General features: G+C 43.8%; 1 protein-coding gene across 3 annotated transcripts in view; it reads right to left on the minus strand.

Moving 5' to 3' along the window:
• CNTN1 (contactin 1) overlaps nucleotides 1-26,911 on the minus strand; it is a 432,672-nt gene that overhangs the window by 131,158 nt on the left and 274,603 nt on the right. For all 3 annotated transcript variants that reach the window (XM_073328045.2, XM_078851133.1, XM_073328043.2), the window contains 5 exons: nucleotides 25,471-25,680; nucleotides 23,561-23,657; nucleotides 23,272-23,453; nucleotides 6,299-6,423; nucleotides 3,633-3,750 (listed from right to left, as the gene is read on the minus strand). In XM_073328045.2, coding sequence (XP_073184146.2) covers nucleotides 3,633-3,750; nucleotides 6,299-6,423; nucleotides 23,272-23,453; nucleotides 23,561-23,657; nucleotides 25,471-25,680 — 732 coding nt within the window. The remainder of the gene's footprint in view (nucleotides 1-3,632; nucleotides 3,751-6,298; nucleotides 6,424-23,271; nucleotides 23,454-23,560; nucleotides 23,658-25,470; nucleotides 25,681-26,911) is intronic.

The following is a 26,911-nucleotide window of genomic DNA, read 5'->3' on the forward strand; positions in this document are numbered from 1 at the left end:
GATGGGAAGGCTGCCTGGAATGGCATGTGGATATCTGATCCAGTGGTATTTGATACCCCAAAAAGGGAGGACCATATAGTGACCCGTTCAGAGGGCTGTCATGAAGAGGGAGCACTGCGAATCCTGGAGAGTGAGGGGGATATGCTGTGAGCAACCATGGAAAGGGAGGTGTCAGAAGGTAATTCCCAGACACGACCACAATGAGGGGTCCCACTGGTGAGTGAACTGTTATAGAGGGTAGGGCTCACTTCAAGTTTCTGACATGTTCCCAAGAGCTCAGGCTTCAGGGTTTCAGATGGCCATCAGCAGGGTTCAGGAATGTACCAATGTATTCTGGGTTTGTTTTGGTTTTTTTTATCTCCTTCCTGTAAAGCATCAGGGATGGCCATGGCTGGACATGGGACACTGGACGGGCAGCTCCAGGGCTCTGAGGACACCAAGCATTCTCTCTCAGGAGCCTGGATGGCTTGGTCTTGCTCACAACCTCAGGATCTAACTGATCATCATATGTGGGGTCAGGAAGGAATTTCCCCCATCTCAGATTACCTGTGATTTTGAGGGATTTTTGCCTTCCTCTGTGAGTGGGTGCAGGAGTACCTGTACCTCAGACACTGGTGTACCTTAGTGGCAGATACAGCCCATAGAAGACTAGACAGTTAACGCTTTGGTCTAATTTAGGTGCGGGGTTAAGCGTGTGGGTGCTGGGTGGTGTTGTGGCCTGTGATATACAGGAGGTCAGCCTAGATTATCAGATTGTCCCTTCTACCGTTAAAATTAACGACTCTATGAAGAACTAAGGAATTGGGCTCCACAATTTCCACTATGCAGGTGAGCATAGATGCAGAAATTTGGCTCTGCAACAGTGGAAGGTCTGACAAATTAGTTACATTAACAACATAATATTTATATGTTGTGTCTTTCCTAAAAATCTTAGCTGATTTCTCAAATTTCATCTGAGCTTGGTCCAGCTGTATTATGGGTCTGCTCTACAGCCTACACTGAAACCAACAGAAAGACTTTCATGGATCTCAGTGGGCTTTGGACCAGACATAATTAAGAGTCTGATAACAGCACTTTTAAAAATTCAGCTTCCTCAAAGTTCACAAGAATTTTTAAAATAATTTAAAATTTGTTTTCTGTTCTCGGTTGTTTTTAAACAGCCCTAAAGGAAACAGTAGACAATTCCTCAGCTTTGCAGTTTCTGTTGTTTTCTGTTTGGCCACTTGCTCAGACAAATTCTTCTCAGATGTGCAAAAGCAGCCGTATGATTTTAGCGAGAGCCACTCAGACATAATGGGGTCAGACGTTGGCCCGTTGAGTTTTTCTCTATTTGTAACTGATCATAAGACAACACATCTCTCTTTTGTTGACTTCTCTGTCTGTGCAACAACCTGGTTTATGATTCCACCAAAGACGTGCACAGCGCAGGGAAATAAGTCTGTTAATTTTGCAGCTGTTCAGGCAAAATGATCAAATGTTGGTTTAGTTCACATCTTATCAATACAGCCATCTCAAAATAAGCAAACAGATATTTAACCCTCTCATTCATCCATACGTGTTTCTGGGTGATCTGGGTCTGCGGTGGGTAGCTGGTAATGGAGTGACAGCTGGTAAAGAGATGAGGGGTGTCAAGGTTCCTCCCCCACTGTGAACTCTAGGGTACAGATGTGGGGACCTGCATGAAAAACCTCCTAAGCTTATCTTTACCAGCTTAGGTCAAAACTTCCCCAAGGTACAAAATATTCCACCCTTTGTCCTTGGACTGGCCGCTACCACCACCAAACTAATACTGGTTACTGGGGAAGAGCTGTTTGGAAACGTCTTTCCCTCCAAAATACTTCCCAAAACCTTGCACCCCACTTCCTGGACAAGGTTTGGTAAAAAGCCTCACCAATTTGCCTAGGTGACTACAGACCCAGACCCTTGGATCTTAAGAACAATGAACAATCCTCGCAACACTTGCACCCCCCCTTTCCTGGGAAATGTTGGATAAAAAGCCTCACCAATTTGCATAGGTGACCACAGACCCAAACCCTTGGATCTGAGAACAATGAAAAAGCATTCAGTTTTCTTACAAGAAGACTTCTAATAAAAATAGAAGTAAATAGAAATAAAGAAATCCCCCCTGTAAAATCAGGATGGTAGATATCTTACAGGGTAATTAGATCCAAAAACATAGAGAACCCCTCTAGGCAAAACCTTAAGTTACAAAAAAGATAGACAGAAATAGTTATTCTATTCAGCACAATTCTTTTCTCAGCCATTTAAAGAAATCATAATCTAACACATACCTAGCTAGATTACTTACTAAAAGTTCTAAGACTCCGTTCCTGGTCTATCCCCGGCAGAAACCAGCATAAGACAGACACACAGACCCTCTGTTTCTCTCCCTCCTCCCAGCTTTTGAAAGTATCTTGTCTCCTCATTGGTCATTTTGGTCAGGTGCCAGCGAGGTTACCTTTAGCTTCTTAACCATTTACAGGTGAGAGGAGCTTTCCCCTGGCCAGGAGGGATTTCAAAGGGGTTTACCCTTCCCTTTATATTTATGACAAGGGGACTTACTGGAAGTGTTGTGAAGTGAATAGTGAAGGATAATGTGTTCCTGAGCTGGGAAGTGAGGAACTCAAGACTGGTGGCAGGAGTGATGAGGAGCTGGAGGAAGGGAGGGGAACCAAAGGCCTGGGTGGGCTGAGAAGTTTCAGGGCAGAACTGGTCATGCACCATGGGAGCTCTAGCTGTGGGAGAGAGGCAGGCAGATGAGAAGGTAGAACTTCGGGGGCTGGGAGGTGGAGAAGCAGACATGGGCTGGAGGCAGATGTGAGATGAGAAGATCACAAGCCAACTGGGCTCAGGAAATCCCTGAGAGAGCCACATAAGCTTGCCAGGGCATTGACCAATATAAATATGTCAATGGGGGTCATCCACTGTGGTTGAACATTGGACCTCTGGATCTAACAATCTGAGTTTCTACTGCTTGAGCTATAGAACATCATCAATTATCTTGGCAGCAGTAACAGGCTTAAACCTCTAAAAGTGGTCTAGCCACTAGACTGGGTTAAAGAGGATGGGTTACAGCATCAGCTCCTGATAGGCTGTGGGAGGGCAAGAAGTGGGTAGGAAGAGCATCAGCAGTCAAGTAGAAGTTGCATGTTGATTGGCAGAGCAGGTGCTGGAGAAAGCAGGGGGTGCCCAATCGAGTAAGTAAGATGAGCAATGGCAGAAGCCACTCCTCAGCCAGCTCTGGGTGGTCCATAAGCACTGCAAACCCTTGATATGAGACCCGTCCAAGTTTGCAGCTACAGTGGGAAGTCAACACGAGGAGGTGAAAATCCAGAAGACATTTCTTACAAAGTAATGACAAGATTAAAGGTGGTAAAATTTGGTTTCTCAGCCTCTTGGTAGTACCCCGTTAGAGATTTTAAATATTTCCAGTGTTAAAACATCTCAGCTATATTCAATAAGAACAGGGCAATACAGTTATTAGATTTATTATTACAGAATAAGCAATGTGGTGCCATGACTCTGTATTTTACATAAAAATCAGTGCTTGTAAACATGGAAATCTGACTACCATTTTGTCCAGATTTGAAAGTATTTTACAAGTCGAAACAAAAACAGAATATCTCACTGACCCACAACCTTCAGCTCAGCATTTGCGTATATAATTCCATGTATATTTTCTGCTATACATTGATACATGCCAGCATCCTTGACAGTCAGGCCTTGTATTCTTAATTCACCTCTCCGGAACTAAAAAAAAAAAATCCAGAACAATAAGAATATCACTTTCACTACACATTCACTAAGATTTCTATCCTTCCATGCTCCTTTAATTTTCTTATTTGGTGTTAGTGCTTGAGGTGAGTCTTTCACATTCCTTTAAAGCACTGAAGACCCTTTATTTTTCCCTACTTTACATTCCAGGCTTCATGGCACTATGTAGCAGCCACCATCTTTTTGAATGAAAAGATTCCATGCTGGCTCTCTACTTGACTGGAAGGATCATGGCTGAGCAGTTGCATACATCAGTGTGAGATGCCTCTATAACAATCCTAATACTGCAGATCCAGTGTTAAGATTGCTGGAGAGCCAGGAACCAAATCTGTTTTTTCCACATGCTTAACACATAGCACATCCACTAAGCCAATAGCCCACACTAATGTGCTTTACTTCAACAAATTGCAAGATACATCTACAGTATATTGTAGCACCTTGTTTTACAATAATATTAGTATTTGTTAAGGCTCGCTCTACAACCTATTGAAGTCAATGGGATTCTTCTAAAGGACTTCAGTGCGGATTGATGTGGGCCTCTTTGAGTGTCTTGCTTCTACTAACCAGTAACATGGTAAATATGATTAAGTAGCTGATACAGCTTGGGAAAAATAAAACCCCAAACAGAAACACAGCAAGACCTTTTGTGAATGACAGTAGATAACCATTTAAAAAAAAGATAATAAACTATGCTCTTGCGGAAAACTGGCTGAGCAGCTTTAGACCTAACATAAGGGTCAATTGTAGTATCTGGGAGAGCTGAAAATTAAAGAAATATTTTTGCATTCTCTGAAATATTTTTGATTAATCAAAACCAGTACAATCAGCTTTTCTAAAGGGAATTCTCTCTTTGTCTCAACCAAGGGAAATATTTAGTGTAAAAAATAGAAAACCTGTTTGATTTAGAAACAGAAAATGTTCTCATGGAAATGAGAATATTTTTGTTTTTTTCTATTGGAAATAATATTTTAATTCTAACACAAAGTGTAACTGTGTGACATATTATTTGAGAACTACATGATATTTTCTGCAATCCAATATGTAGATTTTGTCAGTGACCGTCCAGTCAAAAGGGGCAGGCAAGTAATTTTACTTGTTAAATCACTTGTTTGTAATAACCACAGAAGCTTGAAAATAAGATTGTTTTCTTCTGTTTTAATCCTTTTCCATATGGCAGACACTGATATCCCTGCTCCCCCCTCCCAGATTTTTCTCAAAGCACACAGCCAAAATAGCTGTGCCCCATTGTTTTCTTTGTCTGTATACCAGTATCACTGTCATCACAGCTCGGGAAATGCAGCAGTGTATTAGTTGTCTTGTCAACCCTCTTCTTTTTGGCCTGTTCTCCCGCAACAGAACACATAATACTGTGAGTCCAACATAAACATGGTAGGGTTTCTGTTTTGGGGAGTTTATTAATTTCATTTTTTGGGGTTTATATTAGTAGCAGTGTTGAGTCCTATGTAGATGTCCAAAAATCAGGATTTTTCAAAGCTCTCTCTTTGTATTTACTATAACAAGTAATCCCATTGTAATGGTCCTTCTTGCACTTTAACTTACGGTTACTTACTTAAGTACTATTTCAAACGACACTATGTGAAAGTGCACTAGGGAAACTTTAATGTGCACCAGCAGGGTCTACACAGACCAATTAATGTGCAACACACTGGAGTGTACTTTAGAAATCACACCCTTGTAATCCATGTAGACAAGCCTTTAGGTACAAGTAACCATTTCCAGTGTTTCTCCGGTATTCACTGAATAAACACCAATCTCATTTCTTTTTCTGTAGGGGGTGCTATATCAGCATTTATCAGTTAAAACTTAAAATGAGAAGCCCTACCAACGGCTATTAAAACTATTGTTGAGAATGCTGAAGTGAAAATTAATATATACATTTAAGACCCAGAAAATACTCCTCCAAAAAGGATAACAATTGGAAAGCTGATAGAAAATTAGGTCTAAGTTATTTGGCAGTGCTTTTATTTTACATTTCACGTCCACTGAAAACATGAAATTTGCAATATTCTGTGACATGAAATACATGAAAAAGTTGTATGTAATAGAATGAGAAGAGCAATCTTATTTTTAAACATTTTCAACATCCCTCCATTGGCACGGTCTTTTCCATGTATCTTTTGAGATACATTCATGTTTAATGTGGTAAAATGGAAAAAAAATTGGGGGGGGGACTTTTATTTAGAGACAACAAAATAGCATTCATTGTAAAGGCTCCCAGTAAAAAAAAAAAAAAAGATCTCTGTATCCCAACTGTATGCTATGAAAAAGCAGGCTATCTGAACTGAATATGAAATGGGAGAAGATATATTTAACAACCAAAAAGCAGACTGAGATATAAGTAGGGTATAAAAATACATTTTATCCTTAATGCAGTCTGAATTATCAAAAGTTTATATCATATAATTCACAAGGCTTCTAACTGTTTAATAATGCATACTTTAAAAATTGTTTTCAATGTCTACATAAACAATTAATACAGCAAAATACATAGAAATATACCAACCGATACTCCATTTTTCAACCACCTGATTGTTGGAGTAGGCTTGCCTGTGGCTACACAAGGCCAGTATAGATCACTGCCTATGTCTCTCTCTGTGTCATTGATATGTTCTACCCATTCTGGATATGCTGAAAAACAAAGAAAACAGAATGTCTTGTAAATATTAAATATAAATTTAACAATCAATCATTATTTAGTTCTACTCTTGTGTTTTTATCCTCAATATTCCACTAAGAATTAAGCAATAACATTGAGTATCAAAAGCACATTTGCATTGTGCAGCTGCAATAAGACCTGCATTTCCTAACATGATGAAAAGTATCCCAAAGTGCTAGGGCTCGTTCTTTAGGAATCTGTCCGATAGACACATATGAGCAGTCCCACTGAACCGGGATTGTAGATTCACTGCAGTAGCTCTTCACAGTTAATCAGTTTCTTCTTAGTTGCCCAATATAGGACACCAATTCCTATAAAAAGTTGACAATGGTTAGGCTGCTGGTATGCTGATACCACTGCCAATGATGCTGACCAATACTGTCTCAATTTTCCTTCTACTCAAAAAAAATTATTGTATTGTAATGTATTGTACATTTTTCCTTGTCTGTATCTATCTGTTGTCTCCTGTGTTATATTTAGATTATAATCTCTCTGGGATAGGAATAATCTTTTTGTTCTGTGAGTGTATACCTCTTAGCACAATGGGGTCCTGGTCCATGACTAGGCACTGTGGTAATACAAATAATAATAAAATACACTTTCAAAGAAAGCTACAATATCCTTCAATCCTTTTAAGGAGAATAATAATATTACTTTTCTTACCCTCTGCTTACTAAACTGAAGATGCTCTTTAAAAATCTTACCCGAGTGGGAAAGGGAGGCCCAAGAGGTATGTGCCCTTGTCCCAGCAAACTTCAAGAAGTAATGATTTTGTTTTTATTTCACCCATTTTCTCCCTCTATACATCTTTCTAACTTGAGAGCAGACAGTTTGAACAGAGACTGCCACACTCTCCTCCTGCATTTGCCATCTCTCTGCAACCATACATATTCTTTCTTTCCCTGTTCCCCTTCTCTTCCTTTTTCTTAAAACTTACCTGTCCCCGGCTTCTAGGAGCTGTACATATTTGCTTGGACAGGTTTCAGAGTAACAGCCGTGTTAGTCTGTATTCGCAAAAAGAAAAGGAGTACTTGTGGCGCCTTAGAGACTAACCAATTTATTTGAGCATCCGATGCATCCGATGACGTGAGCTGTAGCTCACGAAAGCTTATGCTCAAATAAATTGGTTAGTCTCTAAGGTGCCACAAGTACTCCTTTTATATTTGCTTGGAGAAAAATATAAAGTGGAAGGCAGTCTTTCTAGGGAACAAGTGTCTCCTACCAGAAGGGTTATGTTAGTTGGGAGGTTGAGGACCCAGGCTCTTATATACACAGCTCTGGTTCTGAGAGAAATCTGTCTAGGATAACTCTGGAGAAACGGGTGATTTGAGAGAGTCAGGCTTTTTCAGGAGCACTGTTCACTCTCCTGTAACCCCAACAGCCTTCAAACACACTGGAAATTTCTCCTCCCCAGCTGGGCTCCCATTAGGAGCCAAATCCTCATCTGCATTCCTTGGGAATAGCTCTCTGTTGAGCATTGTAAACGGGCACTCATCTCTTGAGCATGTCTAAGTGGCTGTGCGTGGTATCATGGTCCTTTTGTCCTCTCTTATGCCCCTGCAAGCTGCCAACTGACCCTGGCAGATCTTCAGTGGCCTGGCACTCGAGCCAAGTCACAAAGTCTGAATGAACCCCTTCCGGGGCATTAGAGTCCAATTACTAAACAGACTATTTTGCCTTTGCTACGGTCTTCAGCCCCAGCCTTGGGCCCTTTAAATTCAGCCTTTGCTCAGACTCCCAAATAGGCTCCCTTTCTTGGGGTTTATGGCACTTAACCTGTGAGGAACCCGGACTGCCCACTACTCTGGGTTCCAATCTAGGGACCCTACAAACAGCAGCCCTGTGGGGCTCGATCCAATTAGTTGCTGCTTCTTTCCTTAGCCTATTTCTATCTGGCCCCTTTATCTTCACTCTTATTTCACGGTTAAGGTTGTTATGTCCTTTCTCTCCCTGCAAACCCAGCTTAAGAAAATGTAGCCAGAAACAAACTCTGACTATCCCTCGAGCTCCTTTAGGCAGGAAGGAGCACCCTTCCTTGCTCCTCTGGTCCTAGCCAGAAACTGACCTGCAGGTCATTTTATCTGAGGGACCACCTTTGCTGCACCTGTCCTGTCACTTTGCTGCTGTCCGGGGGCAGGATGTAGTAGGACTGCAAGGCTTCCTGTGGGGAGTCACAAAGGGCAGATACACTTTGCCACAAACATTCTCAGTGTTTGTCTTCCCCTTTCTTTCAATGAATTTATGCAGCAGTTCTTGATGCACTCGGGCTCTTGGATTATATATCAGCAAGGATAAATTATTTAGTGTCTTCATCAGTGGACAAAGTCCCCTCCAAAAAGGAATAAGCATGCCTTCCCTCCTTCCTGGCATGTATTTTTTTTTCCCTAGCATCTTGTGCCTGGTATGTTCGCATCTGGCTCACCTGTTCCTCCACATTCTGCAATGCTCTCCTCAGGTCACTGATACAAGACACTGCCACATCACCTACCTGTTTAGGTGCAGGAGACCTTGCCAGTTTTTGCTGCCTGAACATCAAGCCACAGAGAAGAATGGATTTGCAAAGTCCTAAAATAATCTCATAAGGAGAATAATGGACAGTTGAGAGCCGGCTGGTGTTTACAGACAAAGATAATCAAAGATGACTTTGTATCCCAGTCTTGTTGGTCTTCACTAAGACTCCAAGCATAGAACCAATGGTGCAGTTTGCTCTCTTCACTACCTCATTAGTTGTAGGGTGGGCAACACTGGTCCTCATCTCGGTTATCTACAGTTGTCAGTAAGCTTTGCATAACCACCATATTCATATTCCTTCCCCGATCATCACAGATGCAGCTTGGTGGGCCAAACTTCACCACTGCATATTTCATCAATGCATTTATATCTGTCTCACCCCTTTTATCCTTTGGTGGTTGAGCCACCATGAACTTTAAGAAGGTGTGATACATTACAAGCAAATACCGATTTCCAGCTGGTGTTTCTGGTAGTGGGCCTTTCAAGTCCATCAGTATGAACTCTCAGGGCTTACTAAGCTGAGGCATTTTCCCCTAAAGGAGTTCTGCCTCTTCTTGCTGGTGCTTTCCTTTCTTGACAAGACAGGAAACTACCCAGTGCTTCACCTCTGCAGCCATGCCCAGCTTAAAAAAAGCCTGTTAGATACCTGGCTCAGTGTCTTTTTATACTCCAGGTGATCTGCAGCATTGTTATCACGAAATACTATCCTCTGTAAGATGCTGGTAAGATGATCCTCTTACCTTTATACACTTTGTTCACTTGAGTCTTTTTATACATTTCCTCACTATAGATTTCTTATTCTTTCTCCAATCAGCATTAAGCACATTTAAGCATTTGTTTTAGGTACAATACACATGTACAAGCTTCAATTTAAAAAACTTTTGCTGTTTACACCATTCTGTTTCTGTGTCTCTTTGCTCCTGTATTTTCCCAATAAAGAGGATTTTTTGTCATTACAGGTTTGTGTACCTTTTATTTAAATATCTTCCAGCACAACATGTTACTTTTGTCCTGTCAGCAATAACATAATTTAAACAAATAAGCAGATCTATATGAGGAGAAAAATTTGCAAAGCCACAGTCATGCCACCAAGGCTTTGGTCTAAGATTTGCCTCATCTAAACTTATTCACTATCCATAATTATTAATTATTCAGGTATAACTAACATTCTTACCATTAAGCAGTTTTTCATCTTTATATTTCAATACAATAATTCAGTATGCCCATATTAGATTCCTTATTTGGGGGGTGGAGGGGCAGGGAGGGGGAAAGAGCACTTTGATCTCAAAATGTCAATATTTGCTTTATCTTTTTTAAACATTGGTCTTCAAAGGCCTTTTTACTCAAAGTTCTCACCATGTAGGCATGGTCGAGGCACCTCTAAGGCCCCAAGAATTGCTCACCAGGTTTCATTCCTTCTCCTACTCACATACAGTAGAGGTATCTAAATACTGTCCTGGGACAAGTCTGTTCTATAATCACCCCAGAGTTCTTGTGATGCCCTCAGATGAAATCCACTCCTAATACAACAGTACTAGAAATACTGATCACCACAACAAAAGTCCAGAAAGTAAGCAGAGACCCCAAGTTCAGAGGGAACTAGATTCTGCCTGTTGTATGCGATAGCTGATGATTAATATTCATCAATTTTTAGCACTTAGTTCACCTTAGACCAGACAGCAAGTGTGAAAAATCGGGACAGGGAGTGGGGGGTAATAGAAGCCCATATATAAAAAAAGCCCCAAATATCAGGACTGTCCCTATAAAATCAGGACATCTGGTCACCCTACTTATTTCAGATCCTAAATCCAAGAGCATTGTGGTTTTCTAACTGTCAATGTCTGCAGACACATAGTAACTAGTATATGACCACCTCTTCATGTGCCATTTTAACAATTGCTGATGTAGCTTTACCTTTGCCTCCACATCACCTACAAATATCATCCGGCATGGGACTCACTTGGGAAACAGTCTCTCTCTTCTGACCTATGGGATACCAGTGAATAGCTTCCACTTGGGCATCCTACAATTTTTTAGCCAGATCACTAGCAATCATTTCTTGAAGTGCTAATTTCTTGAAATAGAAAGGAGTCACTGTGAGGCTGGGAATTAACAGCTGGTACCTTGAAGGCAGGGGTCAGCAACCTATGGTACGCGTGCCAAAGACGGCACGCGAGCCGATTTTTAATCGCAGGCTGCTGCCTGCCGAGTCCCAGATGCCAGCCCTGCTCAGCCCGCTGCCGAATCCATGCTGGGACCCCAGCAGTCAGCAGAGTGCCACTAAAAATCCTGCCCACCCCGGCCCGCTCTTCTCTGCCTGCCCCGCCCTGCGCCAGCTGCTGCTGCAGAGAAGGCAAGCTTCCCCCTTCCATGCCTCTTCCCCCAGCATGCTGGGTTCCTGCCCCTCCTCCTCTCCCTCCCTGCCCCCGATCTGCTGATGGCCCTTGCGAGGGAGAGGGAGAAGCAGAGCCACAGTACGCTCACTGCTCCCAGGAGGAGGCGGAGAAGAGGTGGGGAAGGGGGGTGGAATCAGGGCATATCCCCTCCAGCCCCCTGCTGTGAGTCGCTCTGGGCAGGGGGCTGGGAGCAATCCCACGACTCCAGCCCACACCGCCAGCCCTCTGCCCCGATCCCTGCACCCCCCCCAGACCCCAGCCCTCTGCCCTGATCCCTGCACCCCCCTCACACACTCCCAGCCCTCCCTAACCCCCGCACCCCTCACACACCCCAGCCTCCTGCCCTGACCCCTGCACCCCCCATGACCCAGCCCTGACTCCACTACCACCCATACCCAGCCCCCCCACACCTCATGCCCTGACTCCTGCACCCCCCACAAATGCCCCCAGACCCCTCACACTCCATGTCTTGACTCTTGCACCCACCACATTCCCACCCCCACCCTGAGCACCAAATGGGAGCTCCTGCAACCTCCCCACCCCCACATTCCCACCTGCACCCCTCACACCAAATGGGAGCTGCCCAGGTAAGCACTCCACACTCCTGGCAGCTGGCAGCTGGAACCCTGGCTGGCAGGAGTCGGTAGACTGAACCCCAGACCGGCGGCGGGCTGAGTGGCAGCGGGCTGAGCTGCTCAGCCCACTGCCAGTCTGGGGTCCTGGCTGCCGGCCCTGCTCAGCCCGCTGCCGGTCTGGGGTTCTGCCTGCCAGCCCCTTGCCAGCCAGGGTCCCGGCCGCAGGCCCCGCTCAGCTTGCTGCCGGCCTAGGTGAACGGAACCCCAGGCTGGCAGCGGGCTGAGTGGGCCTGTGGTGTAAGATCAGCATTTTAATTTAATTTTAAATGAAGCTTCTTAAACATTTTGAAAACCTTGTTTATTTTACATATGACAATAGTTTATTTATATAAAATATAGACTTATAGAGACCTTTTAAAAATGTTAAAATGTAGTACTGGCACATGAAACCTTAAATTAAAGTGAATAAATGAAGACTTGGCACACCACTTCTGAAAGATTGCCGACCCCTGCTTTAAGGAAATCCCAATTTTGGTTCCACATTTTGAACTCTGTGTATAATCTGGTCCTTAGATTTATCCAGAATGCTATCCTACATCACCAGCAAGTTATGAAGTTCCCTTTGTGACAAAGTTCCTCCTCTACCTTGGTGGGTCTTGTGCTTATTGGCAGATTTGCTCGCCTTGGAGTTCACAGAAGCCCTCAGTTTGGCCATTTTCATGAACCCACAGTCCAGGTCAACTCCTCCTGTGTCTGACCAGGAGTTGGGAGGTTTGGGGGGAACTTGGGCCCGCACTCTACTCCGGGTTCCAGGCCAGGGCCCTGTGGTATGCAGCTGTTTAGAGTGCCTCCTGGAACAGCTGTGCAACAGCTACAACTCCCTGGGTTACTTCCCCATGGCCTCCTCCTAACACCTTCTTTATCCTCACCAGAGGACCTTCGTCCTGGTGTCTGATGATGCTTGTACACCTCATTCCTCCAACCTTCTGCGTTCTCACTCTCAGCTCCTAGTGCCTCTTGCTCCCAGCTCCTCACACACACACCACAAATGGAAGTGAGCTCCTTTTTAAACCCAGGTGCCCTGATTAGCCTGCCTTAATTGATTCTAGCAGCTTCTTGATTGGCTGCAGGTGTTCTAATCAGCCTGTCAGTCTTATTTGTCTCCAGAAGGTTCCTGATTGTTCTGGAACCTTCCCCGTTACCTTACCCAAAGAAAAGGGACCTACTTAACCTGGGGCTAATATATCTGCCTTCTATTACTGTCCTGTAGCCATCTGGCCTGACCCTGTCACACCTTGCTAAACCATTTATAAACTGATTTTTTTCACATAGGTTCTCTCCTGGCTTCACACTGGGCATATGCCCCTCTCTGCATCGCCAGTTCGAGATTCAGTGTAGGAGTTTCTGCTTCACTGGAGCCATCTTCTGCCCAGAATGGTGCACAGAAAGATCTATCGAACACTCTCCTTAATGTACACAAATAACTATGTGGGGTTCCCCTTCCTGCCTCCTCCTGATTTGCCATTCCTTCCAGAATTTCAAAAGGTCAAATGAATCCCCGCTCACAGCAGTGTAAAAGTGTTTGCATAACGGTCTCTAAGAGTCATGATCCTCACTGGGAAGCTGCTGGTAAAATGCTTTGACATCACCATCCAAAAACACTACTAGGTACTGAGCTGCTTTCTCGTTAGTCCAGTCATTCACAGAGATCATTAGCTCAAAGTCTGCCAAGTATCACAGATTCCAGTCTAATCTGCATGATCAGTATATTTCTGCTCAGGCACAAGTACTTTTGCCATCTTGAAGCTGCTGGCTCCAGTTATAATACTTGCTTATAGAAACGAAAGGATTTATTGGGACACTGTATGTACCAACTCCAGAACACACAGACAGGACTGAATTTCCCTGCTCACTTCCTGGTCAGGTCAACATCATAACAACATACAACATACAAGATGACATCTTAACACTAAGATAAGGATACAGCACCATCTACTAGTGAAGGTGCAGTCTACGCAAAATGTTTACTCACCTTTCCTTAACTGTTGTTCTTTAAGATGTGATGCAGATTTCACTGTAGGTGTGCGCATGCCTCATACACAGCTGTCAGAGATTCTTCCCTCAGTAGTTCCCATCAGGGCAGCGTGAATGCCCCCATGTGCCTCACACCACTGCTCACAAGTATGAAGAGCCCTGTTGCCCCCAACCCACCAGTTCTTTCCTACCAGAGAGATTCTGATAGAGAGGGGAAGGAGGGTAGAGAGAGAAAGGCAGGTAACCATTTTTTCTCCTTTGAGTGATTGCACATGTCTATTCCACTGCAGGTGACTCAAAAGCATTTTGAGCTGGAGGCATATCCAGAGCCTACTAGAACAGAAATTGTAGGACCATTTGTCCAAATCTGGCATCATCTCTAGACTGATGAGTGAAGGCATAGCAGGAGATAGAAGTGTGGACAGAAGATCAGGTTGCCACTTTACAAATGTCCATAGAATCATAGAATATCAGGGTTGGAAGGGACCTCAGGAGGTCACCTAGTCCAACCCCCTACTCAAAGCAGGACCAATCCCCAACTAAATCATCCCAGCCAGGGCTTTGTCAAGCCTGACCTTAAAAATATCTAAGGAAGGAGATTCCACCACTTCCCTAGGTAACACATTCCAGTGTTTCACCACCCTCGTCGTGAAAAAGTTTTTCCTAATATCCAACCTAAACCTCCACCACTGCAACTCAAGACCATTACTCCTTGTTCTGTCATCAGCTACCACTAAGAACAGACTAGATCCATTTTCTTTGGAACCCCCTTTCAAGTAGTTGAAAGCAGCTATCAAATCCCCCCTCATTCTTCTTTTCCTCAGACTAAATAATCCCAGTTCCCTCAGCCTCTCCTCATAAGTCATGTGTTCCAGTCCCCTAATCATTTTTGTTGCCCTCCGCTGGACATTTTCCAATTTTTCCACATCCTTCTTGTAGTGTGGGGCCCAAAACTGGACACAGTACTCCAGATGAGGCCTCACCAATGTCGAATAGAGGGGAACGATCACGTCCCTCAATCCGCTGGCAATGCCCCTACTTATACATCCCAAAATGCCATTGGCCTTCTTGGCAACAAGGGCACACTGTTGACTCATATCCAGCTTTTGGTCTACTGTAACACAGGTCCAGGATGGGCATCTGGGCCAGAAAGGCCACAGAAACTGCCTGTGATCTACCTGAGTGAGCCACCACTTTCTACAGAGGTTCTGCATCTGCCAAACAGTAGTGTAGATGAATACAGCTCATAATCCAGGAGGAGATTCTCTAAGTGGACATCAGGTGGCCCTTTATTCTGCCTGGATTGCCACAAAAAGCTGTGAGGGTGATCTGAATGGTCTAGTTTGAGGCCCTCCTTTGCCTTCAAGATCAGAAAGTATCAGGAATAGAATTCCTTTTCTCGGAAAGGCATTGGAACTTCCTCTGTGTCGCCCACAAGGAGAGGAGACTGGATCTCCTACAGTATCACATTCTCAGGAGAGTGGTCTCTGAAGAGTGGCAGGCAAGGAGGATAGGAAGAAGGAATAGAAGTAAACTGGAGGGCATAACCCAGTTCCACCATGCTTAGAACCCACGGATCCATGGCAATTCAGGACCAAGCACTTAGGATGTGGGATAGGTGGTTGGTAAAAATAGGGGACGGTATCATGGGAGGTGATTGGCTGCTCTCGAGCAACAAGTCAAAATAAATGCTTTGAGGAACCAGTCTGCCTGAATGAAGCAGGCAGTGTGGAGGAGGCAGCCGTCTCTCACAACCTCTGCCCTTCTTTCTCAATAAGTTCTGGCTACGAGGCATAAACAAGTGGAACCACGGGACTGTTGTGCGTGGAATGGCTTTCTTTTCATCGCCAGTGTATAAGTCCCCAGTGATTTAAGCATTGCTCTTGAGTCCTTAAGGCTACAAAGCCTTTCATCCAACTTCTTAGAGAAGAATGAAAGGCTTCTGAATGGGAGGTCCTGAATGGTTTGCTGCACCTTTGGGGCAAACATGACGATTGCACTGAAGATGAATGACGCATGGAAATGGCGGAAGCCATAACATGAGCCACTGAATCCACTACATCCAGGCTCATCTGCGCAGCTGACCTGGCCACTAAACCTGCTTGTCCTTGTCAGGAAGCTTGTCCTTAACTTCAGGATGCTTTCCCACAGGTTAGAAGAGGGGTCGGCAACCTATGGCACACGTGCCAAAGACAGCATGCAAGCCGATTTTTAATGGCACGCTGCTGCCTGCTGAGTCCCAGCCGCCGGTCCTGCTCAGCCCACTGCCAAACTCACACTGGGATCTCGGTAGGTAGCAGCGTGCCATTAAAAATCCTGTCCCCACCCCTTTCCGGCCCTGTGCTGACTGCTGTTGCAGAGCAGGCAAGCTCCCCCCTCCCATGCCTCTTCCCCCAGCGTGCTGGGTTCCTGCCCCTCCTCCTCTCCCTCCCTGCTGCCGATCTACTGATGGCCCTTGAGAGGGAGGAGGAGAAGCGGAGCCGCAGCGCGCTCGTTGCTCCCGGGAGGAGGTGGAGAAGAGGTGGGGACGGGGCCTTGGGGAAGGGGGGTGGAATCAGGGCATATACCCTCCAGCCCCCTGCCGTGAGCCTCTCTGGGCAGGGGGCTAGCAGCACCCCACTATCCCAGCCCACACCCCCAGCCTTCTGCCCTGACCCTTACACCCTCCACACACACCCCAGCCCCCTGCCCTGATCCCTGCACCCTCCCACACCCCAGCTTCCTGCCCTGATCCCTGCACCCCTCCATGACCCCAGCCATGACTCCACTATCCCCACCCATACCCAGCCCCCCTACACCCCATGTTCTGAATCCTACACCCCCCTCACATGCCCCCAGACCCCTGTCCTGACTTCTGCACCCCCCACACATACCCAGCCCCCTCAGATCCCATGTCCTGACTCTTGAACCCCCCACATTCCCACCCCCACCCTGAGCACTAAACAGGAGCTCCTGCACCCCCCCACCCCCCCACATTCCCACCTGCTCCCCTCACACCAAATGGGAGCTGCCCAGGTAAGCGCTCCACACCCAAACTGCAACCCTGAGCCCACTCCCTCATTCTAGATCCTGGCCAGACCCTAGCCTGCTCCTTCACCCCCAGCCCTGTGCTCAGTGCACTCCCATCCTGAGCTCAGTATAGAGAGAGGGGAAGAGAATGGGCTAGAACCAGGGAGAAGGCAGGTACCCACTCTATTTGGGCAGGGCTGGGATCTCAGACCGGCAGCGGGCTGAGCAGCGCTGGCAGCTGGAACCCTGGCTGGCAGGAGTCGGCAGACTGAACCCCAGACCGGCGGCGGGCTGAGTGGCAGCAGGCTGAGCTGCTCAGCCCACTGCCAGTCTGGGGTCCTGGCTGCCGGCCCTGCTCAGCCCGCTGCCGGTCTGGGGTTCTGCCTGCCAGCCCCTTGCCAGCCAGGGTCCCGGCCGCAGGCCCCGCTCAGCTTGCTGCTGGCCTAGGTGAACGGAACCCCAGGCTGGCAGTGGGCTGAGTGGGCCTGTGGTGTAAGATCAGCATTTTAATTTAATTTTAAATGAAGCTTCTTAAACATTTTGAAAACCTTGTTTACTTTACATATGACACTACTTTACATATATAGACTTATAGAAAGAAACCTTCTAAAAAATGTTAAAATGTATTACTCGCATGCGAAACCTTAAATTAAAGTGAATGAATGAAGACTTGGCACACCACTTCTGAAAGGTTGCCGACCCCTGGGTTAAAATCATACTGACCAAGAAGAACTTGCTAGTTTGTGATTCTCAGTTGTTACCCTCACGTGGAATACATTTTCCTAACAAAGAGGTACAGCTTCCTTGCTTTCTTCCCCTTTGGGGTTGAGGTCTGATCCTTTTCAATTGCAGCAGACACTACCAGGGAACCTGGAGGCAGGTGATTGTAAAAATCTCCTTTCCACACTTTTCCACACATATAATCTCCTTTCCACACTTTTAGCTGTGAGAGGAAGGGACGATGGGGTCTGCTATAAGCTTAGGGTGGGCACTAGGATTGCCTCATTTACAGGGATAGCTCCCCTAAAGGGTCCAGGAGAGGTGAAAATGTCCACCAACCTGTGTGACTTTCCTTGCACTTTCTCTGGCTGGCTATCCAGAGCCACAGTCACCATTTTTTAGCATGTTCTGGTGGACTCTGAAGTCATCTTGTGGGGGTGAGGTAGACTTTGCAAGTACTGCCTCATCCAGGGATGAAGAAGAAGAGACCAGTGGTTGTTGAGGGGGACCCTCGTCCAATTCTTGCACAGGAGTAATCAATTCCCCTTGCACAGTACTAATATCGGCATAGGGGGAATGGAGACTGGTGCTCATGTCCCAGGGTCTACTGAATGCTGCAGAGTGTGGGGGAATGCCACAAAGGCTCCAGAAGGGCCACTGGTACAGTGCTGGAACCCAGCTGTTTGCTGGCCATTGATCTGGACCAAGGTGGGTAGACATCCCGCTGAGGTTGCTCCAGCCTGGAGGAATAAGATCTGACCTTAGAATCCGAAAAGGGGAATGAGTCTGCTTCCTCTGGCCATGCGGGAGCGGATCCCAATGTCATCAGGGAGACCTGTTCCGAATCAGGTGACAGAGGCAACAGCGAGATCACTGTAGGCTTTCCTTTTGATGGAATCTGCTGAGACCTTGCAACCATAGCAGCCACTGGTACTGAATGGTGACTGGAACCAGAACAGGCACTGGAGAATCCAGCTCGCCCACTCCTGGTGCCTGATGGGAATCTTGTTCCACAGTTGAAACCAGAACTAACAAGTTCAGTAGTTTGCAAGCTGCCTCAAGCGCTTCAGATGTAGACAGTACCGTCAAAATACCAGGAGTTGACCCGTCAGTAGTAGGAGTTGTGCCAATCCTGCGATTGGTCTCAATGGGCCCTTCCTAGGCTTGGCAGTCAGCAATCCCTCTTTGCAGGGAAGTTATGCCGGGGGAGGGGCTCTTCTTTCAGTGTTCCTCAATATCCTTTGCAGCACCCAGTGCCTGCCTGTAGATTTCAAAGGCCCCAGTACCAAATCCTTTGAGGAATTCTTTGGTACCAGTGAGGCTAGCTAGAGTGGACGGAGCACTCCTGACCAACTCATACGTGCTCCGAACAGGAAGGTTCTAATGGAGGGCGAAGCGCAGATGTCATCAGTAAATATTTGAGCCTGGCCACCCTGTCCTTTTTTGAACAGGGCTTGAATCCTCTACAAATGTGACATTTTTCACCTATGTGGGCTTCCCCCAGATATTTCAGGCAGCTGGGGTGGGGGTCGCTGACTGGTATTGGCTTGCCATAGGCGTGACAGCCCTTAAAGCCAGGAGAGTGTGGCATGAGTCCAGTACCAGACCCAGTACCCAAACAGGCACTGGAGAGCAGTTTACCCTAAGAACTAGACTAAACTTATTCTAATTGGTAACTATATACAGAAACACAACTCTAAGCCAAACTAACATGACAGGAACTATATAAACAAGAAGGTGAGGGAAGATTTTTGAAATGCAAAGATTACAGCTCCAATAACCATTACGGGTGGTAGGAAGTAACTGAGGGGGAGTGTTGGGGGCAGCGGAGCCCTTTACACCTTTGAGCAGTGGCATGAGGCGCCAGGAGTTCACGCTGCCCTGACGGGAACTGCTGAAGGAAAAATCTCCAACAACTGTGGACGAAGCACGCGCACACCTACAGTGGAATTGACATGTGCAATCACTTAAAGAAGAATCATTACAATACTGTGCTATTCATTAACATTAGTTCCTTGTTTTAAGCAGCAATACACAGGTATTTTGACTGTATTGATGGTGCTGTGTTTTACATCTCATACTGCTTTATATATTCTTTAAGAAGGAACTGAGACTTTATAAGGAAGAAGCAGAGAGGTTTTTCTTTCTTTTATTTGTAATTACTCTGGTGTGTCTCTTAGCAAATTATTGTTTGCTATAATGATAAGGACCGTACCATTATATATTTTTAAATTCAGTTCACTAAAAGTGTAGCAGTCCAGTTTACAAATGTTATATCAGGACTAAGGATTATTCCTTTTTGTTGGAACATATGTTTATGCTTTCATGTGAAGTGTGCACACAAGGTTTTATTTGCAAGGAAAATGAGACTCTTCTTCTTAGACTGCAAGCATGGGTGCATGTCAGCTACAGCAGAATGTGCAAAAATATAATTCCTATACGAATTACAAGTGATGGCATGAAGTGTTTCACAAGGCCAGTCAACTGAAAGTCATTCTGAGTGACCAACTGTGCTGAAATTTTAGCGAAATGGCATGCACAAACTATAATGAAACAATGAACATAAAAAGCATGCAAAGCTAATATTACAGATCTGGCTTAAGCCAATTAAAGGAATCCAGCTTATGGCTGGAAATTTATCATTAACTCGCCCTCTTGAAAATATTCATTTATAGAAGATCTTGCTGAGTGTACTGTGCAGAATCTACTAGATGCAACAAGATGGGTTGCTTCAGCTGTAGGGAAAATAAACAACAATTTTCATATCAAATCTCTTTTAAGCACGATAGTCCTTCATTTTCCTAGTTCCATATTGCTTCCTGGAACTGTTGTAAGCTCTTCCTACAAGAAGCATGCCCATTTTTCCAATTCCTCCTTTTTGATATCCTTGCTCTAATGGGCAACTAGGTATATGCAACCCTATCTATATGGGGGCGTGCACACCCTAGGAGATATTTATAATACATATCCCTATAATTTCCCCACTTATTTGCAGCACAGATAACAAATCATAGCAAACTTAGAGTCTCTAGGCCAAGTCATAATAATTCCCCTCCACCCTCCTGCCCCCCCATTCCAAATTAAGAGATTTTTTATGAAGTCAAAGAAAGTTAATTTTAAAAAAACAGTATGGGCAGGCATATTGGGTCCAATGTGACTGCTTTACGTCTCTGACCATCGTCTCCAGAAAGAGAACATTTTAATTTGAAATTTCAGTTTAAAAATATAGCTTTCATTTAACAGAAAAACTCATGACAATGTAATCTTTATATCAGAGGTATCCCACTAAAATATGTGCTGGCATGTTTTTGATAGACTTTTTTTCTAAAACTAATTTTCATTCTGAGACTGTGAATGAGAGCACAAAATTATATTAAAATATAGGGAAAATGAAGAATACGCACCTCTTCCCATAGATGCAGAAGTCTCAGAAACATAAGGGCAGATACAAATTTACTATAAGGGACTTGAATTTTGCAATAACTGTAATAATAAGAAATGCTGCACATTTCAAGAAATACTATAGTGAAGGTTCTCTTACATGGGTAATTCATTGGCCATCAAGCATAGGGAATATTGTAAATCAGTAATGCATCAACTAATTTAAGTAAGAAACAATGGTGGTCATGGAATATTTGGAATTATCCCATGAGCGCCACAATAACTGTAAACAATTTTTATAGAGGTAACAATGGGAAGTGGACATAACAAATCATGATTGCTGAAGTGAATGTAAGATAATACTCATTACCTCGATGGTGTTCATATTAGATTGCAGTTATTCCACATATTAACTTATTAGTAGCACCATAAAATAGATATAAGTAAACAATTTGGAATTGCAGATAACAAGGAATGCACTTAAAACATGCATTACTTATTCTTCCCCAGAAAATATTCCAAGGAAACCGAGAAGGCATTTAAGAAACAAACAAAAATCAAATGCACCTACATTTATTCTTGCACTGTATAAGTGCCAAAATAATAGAAAAGTCATATTCATTATCATCACGTATAATAAATAGTGGTGACCCCCTGACAGCGAGAGACAGGTTATCTCAGGCCCATTCCACTGCTAGCAGTAGGATGCACTATGTTCTTGAGTGCTAAACACAGAATGATAGACATGTCACAGTTTGGAACAAGAGAAAGCCAATGGTGCAAAATAACAGGAACAAAAATAAAAACAATTGTTGGATGAAAATAAACACCACTGAGATCTAAGATACTCAGTTCTTTACAAAAGGAAGTGATTTAATGGAAATCTGCCTCCAATGGGAAAAAAACCCCAAAGGTATTTAAAATCTAGAAAAAGTGAAGTAGAGAAAGCTCAAAAGAATTATTAACATTCCGTGATGGGGAAAGGCCAGATGGCTATAGAAAAGTAGTGGGAGATAGATATATTAGCTCCACGCTAAACAAATCCCTGGTACCAGGATCAGTGAAATGGCAGCTGCTCCAGGTCAGTTAAGACACCTGGGGCCAATTAAGAACTTTCCAGAAGGCAGGGAGAATGCTAGGTTGATTGGGACACCTGAAGCCAATCAGGGGCTGGCTGAAACTAGTTAAAAGCCTCCCAGTTAGTTGGTGGGTGTGCATGTCAGGAGCTGTGGGAGGAAGTTGTGCTGTTGGAGAGACTGAGTAGTACACACCATATCAGGCACAAGGAAGGAGGCCCTGAGGTAAGGGTGAAGTGGAGCTTGAGGAAGCGAGGGCTGCTGTGGGGGAAGTAGCCCAGGGAATTGTACATGTCATGTTTCTAAAAGGTCAGCTACCATAGCTGATACTATTAGGGTCCCTGGGCTGGAGCCTGGAGGAGAGGGTGGGCCTGGGCTCCCCCCCACCTTTGCCCCCTATTAATCACTGAGACTGGGAGACAACAGAGACTGTGGAAGGAAGGATAACTTCTCCTCACCTCCCTCGCTGGCTTATGATGAAAACGGCTCAGTAGACTCTGACCCTTGTCTCTTGAGAGAGAAGGGTTACGTGGAGAGTCACAGTGAGCCTCTGAGGCTAGTGAAATCTGCCAGGAAACGCGGGACCCATGGAGGCAAGGACAAAGCTTTGTCACAGTTCATATATATTAGTAGAATATTTCACTGAAGTTAGGATTAAACAGACATTTAAGACGCCTTAGAAATCTTTAGAAAGAGTGTGTATATAAAAGAGAAATTGAAGGCAGGACAAAGAGAGAAAGGGTGAAAAGAGCCAGACAGAATGAGGAAACAAGAAAGTGTGATAAACCTAGTGACCTGTTTTTCCCTTAGCAGTTCTTATATTCGACTGTTCTACAATTAAGCAAATTAGCTTTCACTATGCATATTTATGCCATTTTTAAACCCTTTCACACTGCAATCAAGATGTAAGTAGAGCTACTACAATGAATTAAATTGAGCAGTTCAATTAATAGATCATTTTTATGGTTGTCTCACAATGCATGAATTTTGGATTTTGTTTTATTAACTCAAACAACAGTGTGTCAAAACGATGCAATTAGATAACATGGATATCAAGTGTGAAAACACAGGTGCTCCCCAACATAAGAATTTATGAAGAATTAACATGCTCTATCTACCTTGAACGTAAACTCTTGCCTGATGTTTATCTTTTCCTTTATAGTTTTCAGCTTCACATTCATAAGTTCCTTCATCTTCAAACTGAATATTTAAGATCTTGAGAACTGCACCAGACATGCTTATCTCAGCAGTTGCTGGCATGGGTTCAAGATACTTATTCCATCTAATCTCAGGAACGGGGCTTTGAAAAGACATAATATGTATTTGCGTTAAATATCCTGAACTTTTGCTCCCAATGAGATATGAAAGCCAATGTATTATTCTAAAACTACATTAAAATATACTTACTTTCCAAGTGCAAAACATTCCAGTGTCACATTTTGCCCCAGAAGTGCGTATGTATCCTTGAATTTAACCTTGATATCAGCTGGATATACTTTAGATCCTAACATTAAAAGAGATTCACAGACATAGCCAGTCAGTGACAGAAATTAATACAGCAATTTTAACTTCTACAGCTCAAGAAAACGTCTTAAAATTCCAGAGAGAATTTTTCTTTACGATATGTGACACCATGTTCATTATCAGTGAAGTCTGACTTAACACAGAAAAACTTTAACAATAAGGCAGAACTATTTTCAAAAAATTATCTTTCATTGGATGATTAATAGCTAATATTCAAGCTAATATTCAATTCTGTAGTGTAAACATATTTAAACTTATTTTGAAGTGTAACAGTAGATTGTAAAGATGACGGAGAGAGCACATTCCTATCTTTTGTCAACTTATCTCCATGGCTTCCTTAGAACAAGTGTGGATAGAATCATTTTCATTTTTGTGAACTTTAAGGTCACCCCCTTCTCTTCTGCAGGCACAGAGGTACTTGGAAGTAGCAGAACTATTGTGCTTTGTTACACAGGGCAATAGGGAGTGATGGAATGCCAGGAGTCTACGTGGGCATATGAAACCCTATCTACCAGTGAGCTGAGCTCTGTGGAGCATCTCTTATGCTATCAAATGAAGGACTCAGTATGGATAGAAACTGCTAGGGACAGGATCAGTTGAGCTGAAACTACCTACATTCACTGGCTATTACCCTTTACAGAGCAGAGAAAAGTCTAACAGCCACAAGGGTTACTGAAGTTCTGAAGATACAGATCAACTGTGGGGCTGCTCCATAGTCTGAGGAAAGGGACGGATTCCTTCTCTCTTCCAGACCAGCCTGGCTGGCATAAGGTCGATAGTTTGTCTATTAGTGAATAAATGGCACTTACTGATTATTAATCTAATTGTTATCCAAGAGTTCTAATGCCAATTAACATGTTTTTGCATGGATAGGAACCACGCACACAAGGAGAAATACCATGAGTATTTATCCCAAGTTCTCTCTAAATATGGAAATTCTGTGGTGAACATTCTGTTAAAATAGTAAAGTAAATAAATATGAAATAGGAATCTAGTGTGTTCTGTAAAATTAAAAATATGAAAAATATGTGGCTTCTGATCAAGTGAGCCCAATTTTGTTAAAACTAAATATTGCATCAAGCAAATAGTGTATGAAAGACAAGTGCTGGACATTCCAAAGTGCATGCAGGGCAGTATTTACAGTATCAAAAATGCATAACTTTGCTGACAAAATGGCAGTGAAAAATCTAGTAACATGAAGCCAAAGAGAAGGCTAGGGGATTGGCACAACTATACAAAGCCTTTGATCTCTAGATAACCAAGTACAGATCTTCCCTCCCTCCTGCAGGAAGAGCAGATCAGTGGCTTTTACAATACCATTCCAGAGTCGTCATAGCAGAAGGTAACAGGGCCTGGGAGAGTGGACCAGAAGAGGCTGGGTTTCCCACTGCTTAGGGGATTTCCCAGAAAACATAATACTGCTAGGAGCTGCCTCAGCTTTTCCATGGAGTCACGACCCCCGCCCAACAGGGATCCTTAGGCCTGCCAAAGCCAGGTTTTGGGACAGGTCCAATGGCCTACTCCGTGATGGTGAGGGGGGAGAAAAACTCATACCTTGAGGACAGAGAAGGGATTCTGGGGGGATCTTCATGGAGGTTTCCTCTCCAAGATGACCCCAGTAGAAGGGAATGATCTGGGCCTTTGTATGTGGAACATTTAAATAATATGTCTGAAGTAAACCTACCAAAATGCTAGTTCACTGACTGCCTTAAGACTTATCTCAGAGCTAAAAATACTGCAGTAAACGGGAAAAAAATCAAAATGCAAACAGAATACTTCTCATAAATACTTACGGTCTACAGCCTGGGGAATAAGTGGAATGAATTTGCTGAATACACTCTTTGTGATTGAAGGACTGGACACAAAACATGAATAATTGCCTTTATCTGATGCTTCTACATTTGCAATGTAGAGATTGCCATTTGTCTGTGACACAAATCGCCGTTTGTCCAAAGTAATGAATACTGGGAACTCATTTAGAAGCCAGCGATAACTGAGATCATCTAGAGGAAAATATTTTCTAGTTAATATTTAGCAAACCCAAGAGTAATAGTATCAGCTGTTTGTACCAAATCAAGCCACAGTATGTTCTGTAGTATCATCTATAGTAATGTAAAAGACAGTGATTTTTTGCAGAGTATGCAATGTTTAAGGATTAATAAGGGGGATCTGTAAAGCTAATCAGAAAACCTAGAAAACCCACTAGTTTATGAACGGATTTACTTCCTTTTAATCAGCAGTTCCTTAGTTTTAGTTAGGAGGATGGAGTCACATAAGAAATAAGAACACATATCTCAGAGGAGCAAATTAGAGGCGTGCAAATAGGGAGGGAAAAATGTGTTTGCTAGCTCCTCACAAGGTCAACTTCAATTCTTAAAAACAAAATATTAAAATCAAAATGTTGCACTGTCTGCTAAGAGGACAAAATTAAGATGAATGTCTGTGAGATACCATCTATTTGTTTCTGAAGTTCAAAATACTCCATTTAATGTTCTGAGAAATATCAGGTGATATAAAACAAATCTAAAGATGGCTTACATGAGAAATCACACAGATAAAAAACAGAGATACTGGGTTAGGCCATGATTTTTAAAGATATTTAGACATCACTCCATTCAATGTTGCAACGCCTAACTGATTTAGGAACCTAAAACTTGTTTTCAAAAGTATCATAGGTATTCAGGACTACATCCATAAAGGGGACTAGATCCACTCAGAGTTTGCATTGCCTAACTTTTAAGCATGCTGTTTAATGCAATCCCTGAATTAGGTGCCCAGTCCTGCAATACAACACTGTTAGGAGTATTATAGAAGTATTAGTGCCAATGTAGGATCCAGGCCTGTTGTTTCACCTAAGACAATATTTTGAGTTCTGCTTGCCTGTTTGGTTTTGGATATATACACATTTTTACTAATATGTGTGAACAAAGGGATTCTTACTAAGAACAAAGACAGACACTGTAAATGTTGCTTTTTCCTAAACCAGATAGGTTTGTTAGTATAATGGAAATAGATAAGAGCAGTTAAAGTGTTACTGGGCATGGTGGGAACGTAATATATGAGCGCATACTTGAAGACTGCTTCAACTCCTTATCTGAAGGCAAGGTCAAACAACCAGTTGGGGGGTGGGGAGGGGCAACACTAAAAGACCAGAGAAATGCCTGCCCCTGACCGGAGTCCAACTTCACTTCTTACCCTTCTCATGGGATACAAAAGGGGTGGGAATGAAGACCC

The sequence above is a fragment of the Lepidochelys kempii genome, chromosome 1 (assembly GCF_965140285.1).
Source record: "Lepidochelys kempii isolate rLepKem1 chromosome 1, rLepKem1.hap1, whole genome shotgun sequence".
In the NCBI taxonomy this organism is placed as follows: Eukaryota; Metazoa; Chordata; order Testudines; family Cheloniidae; genus Lepidochelys; species Lepidochelys kempii.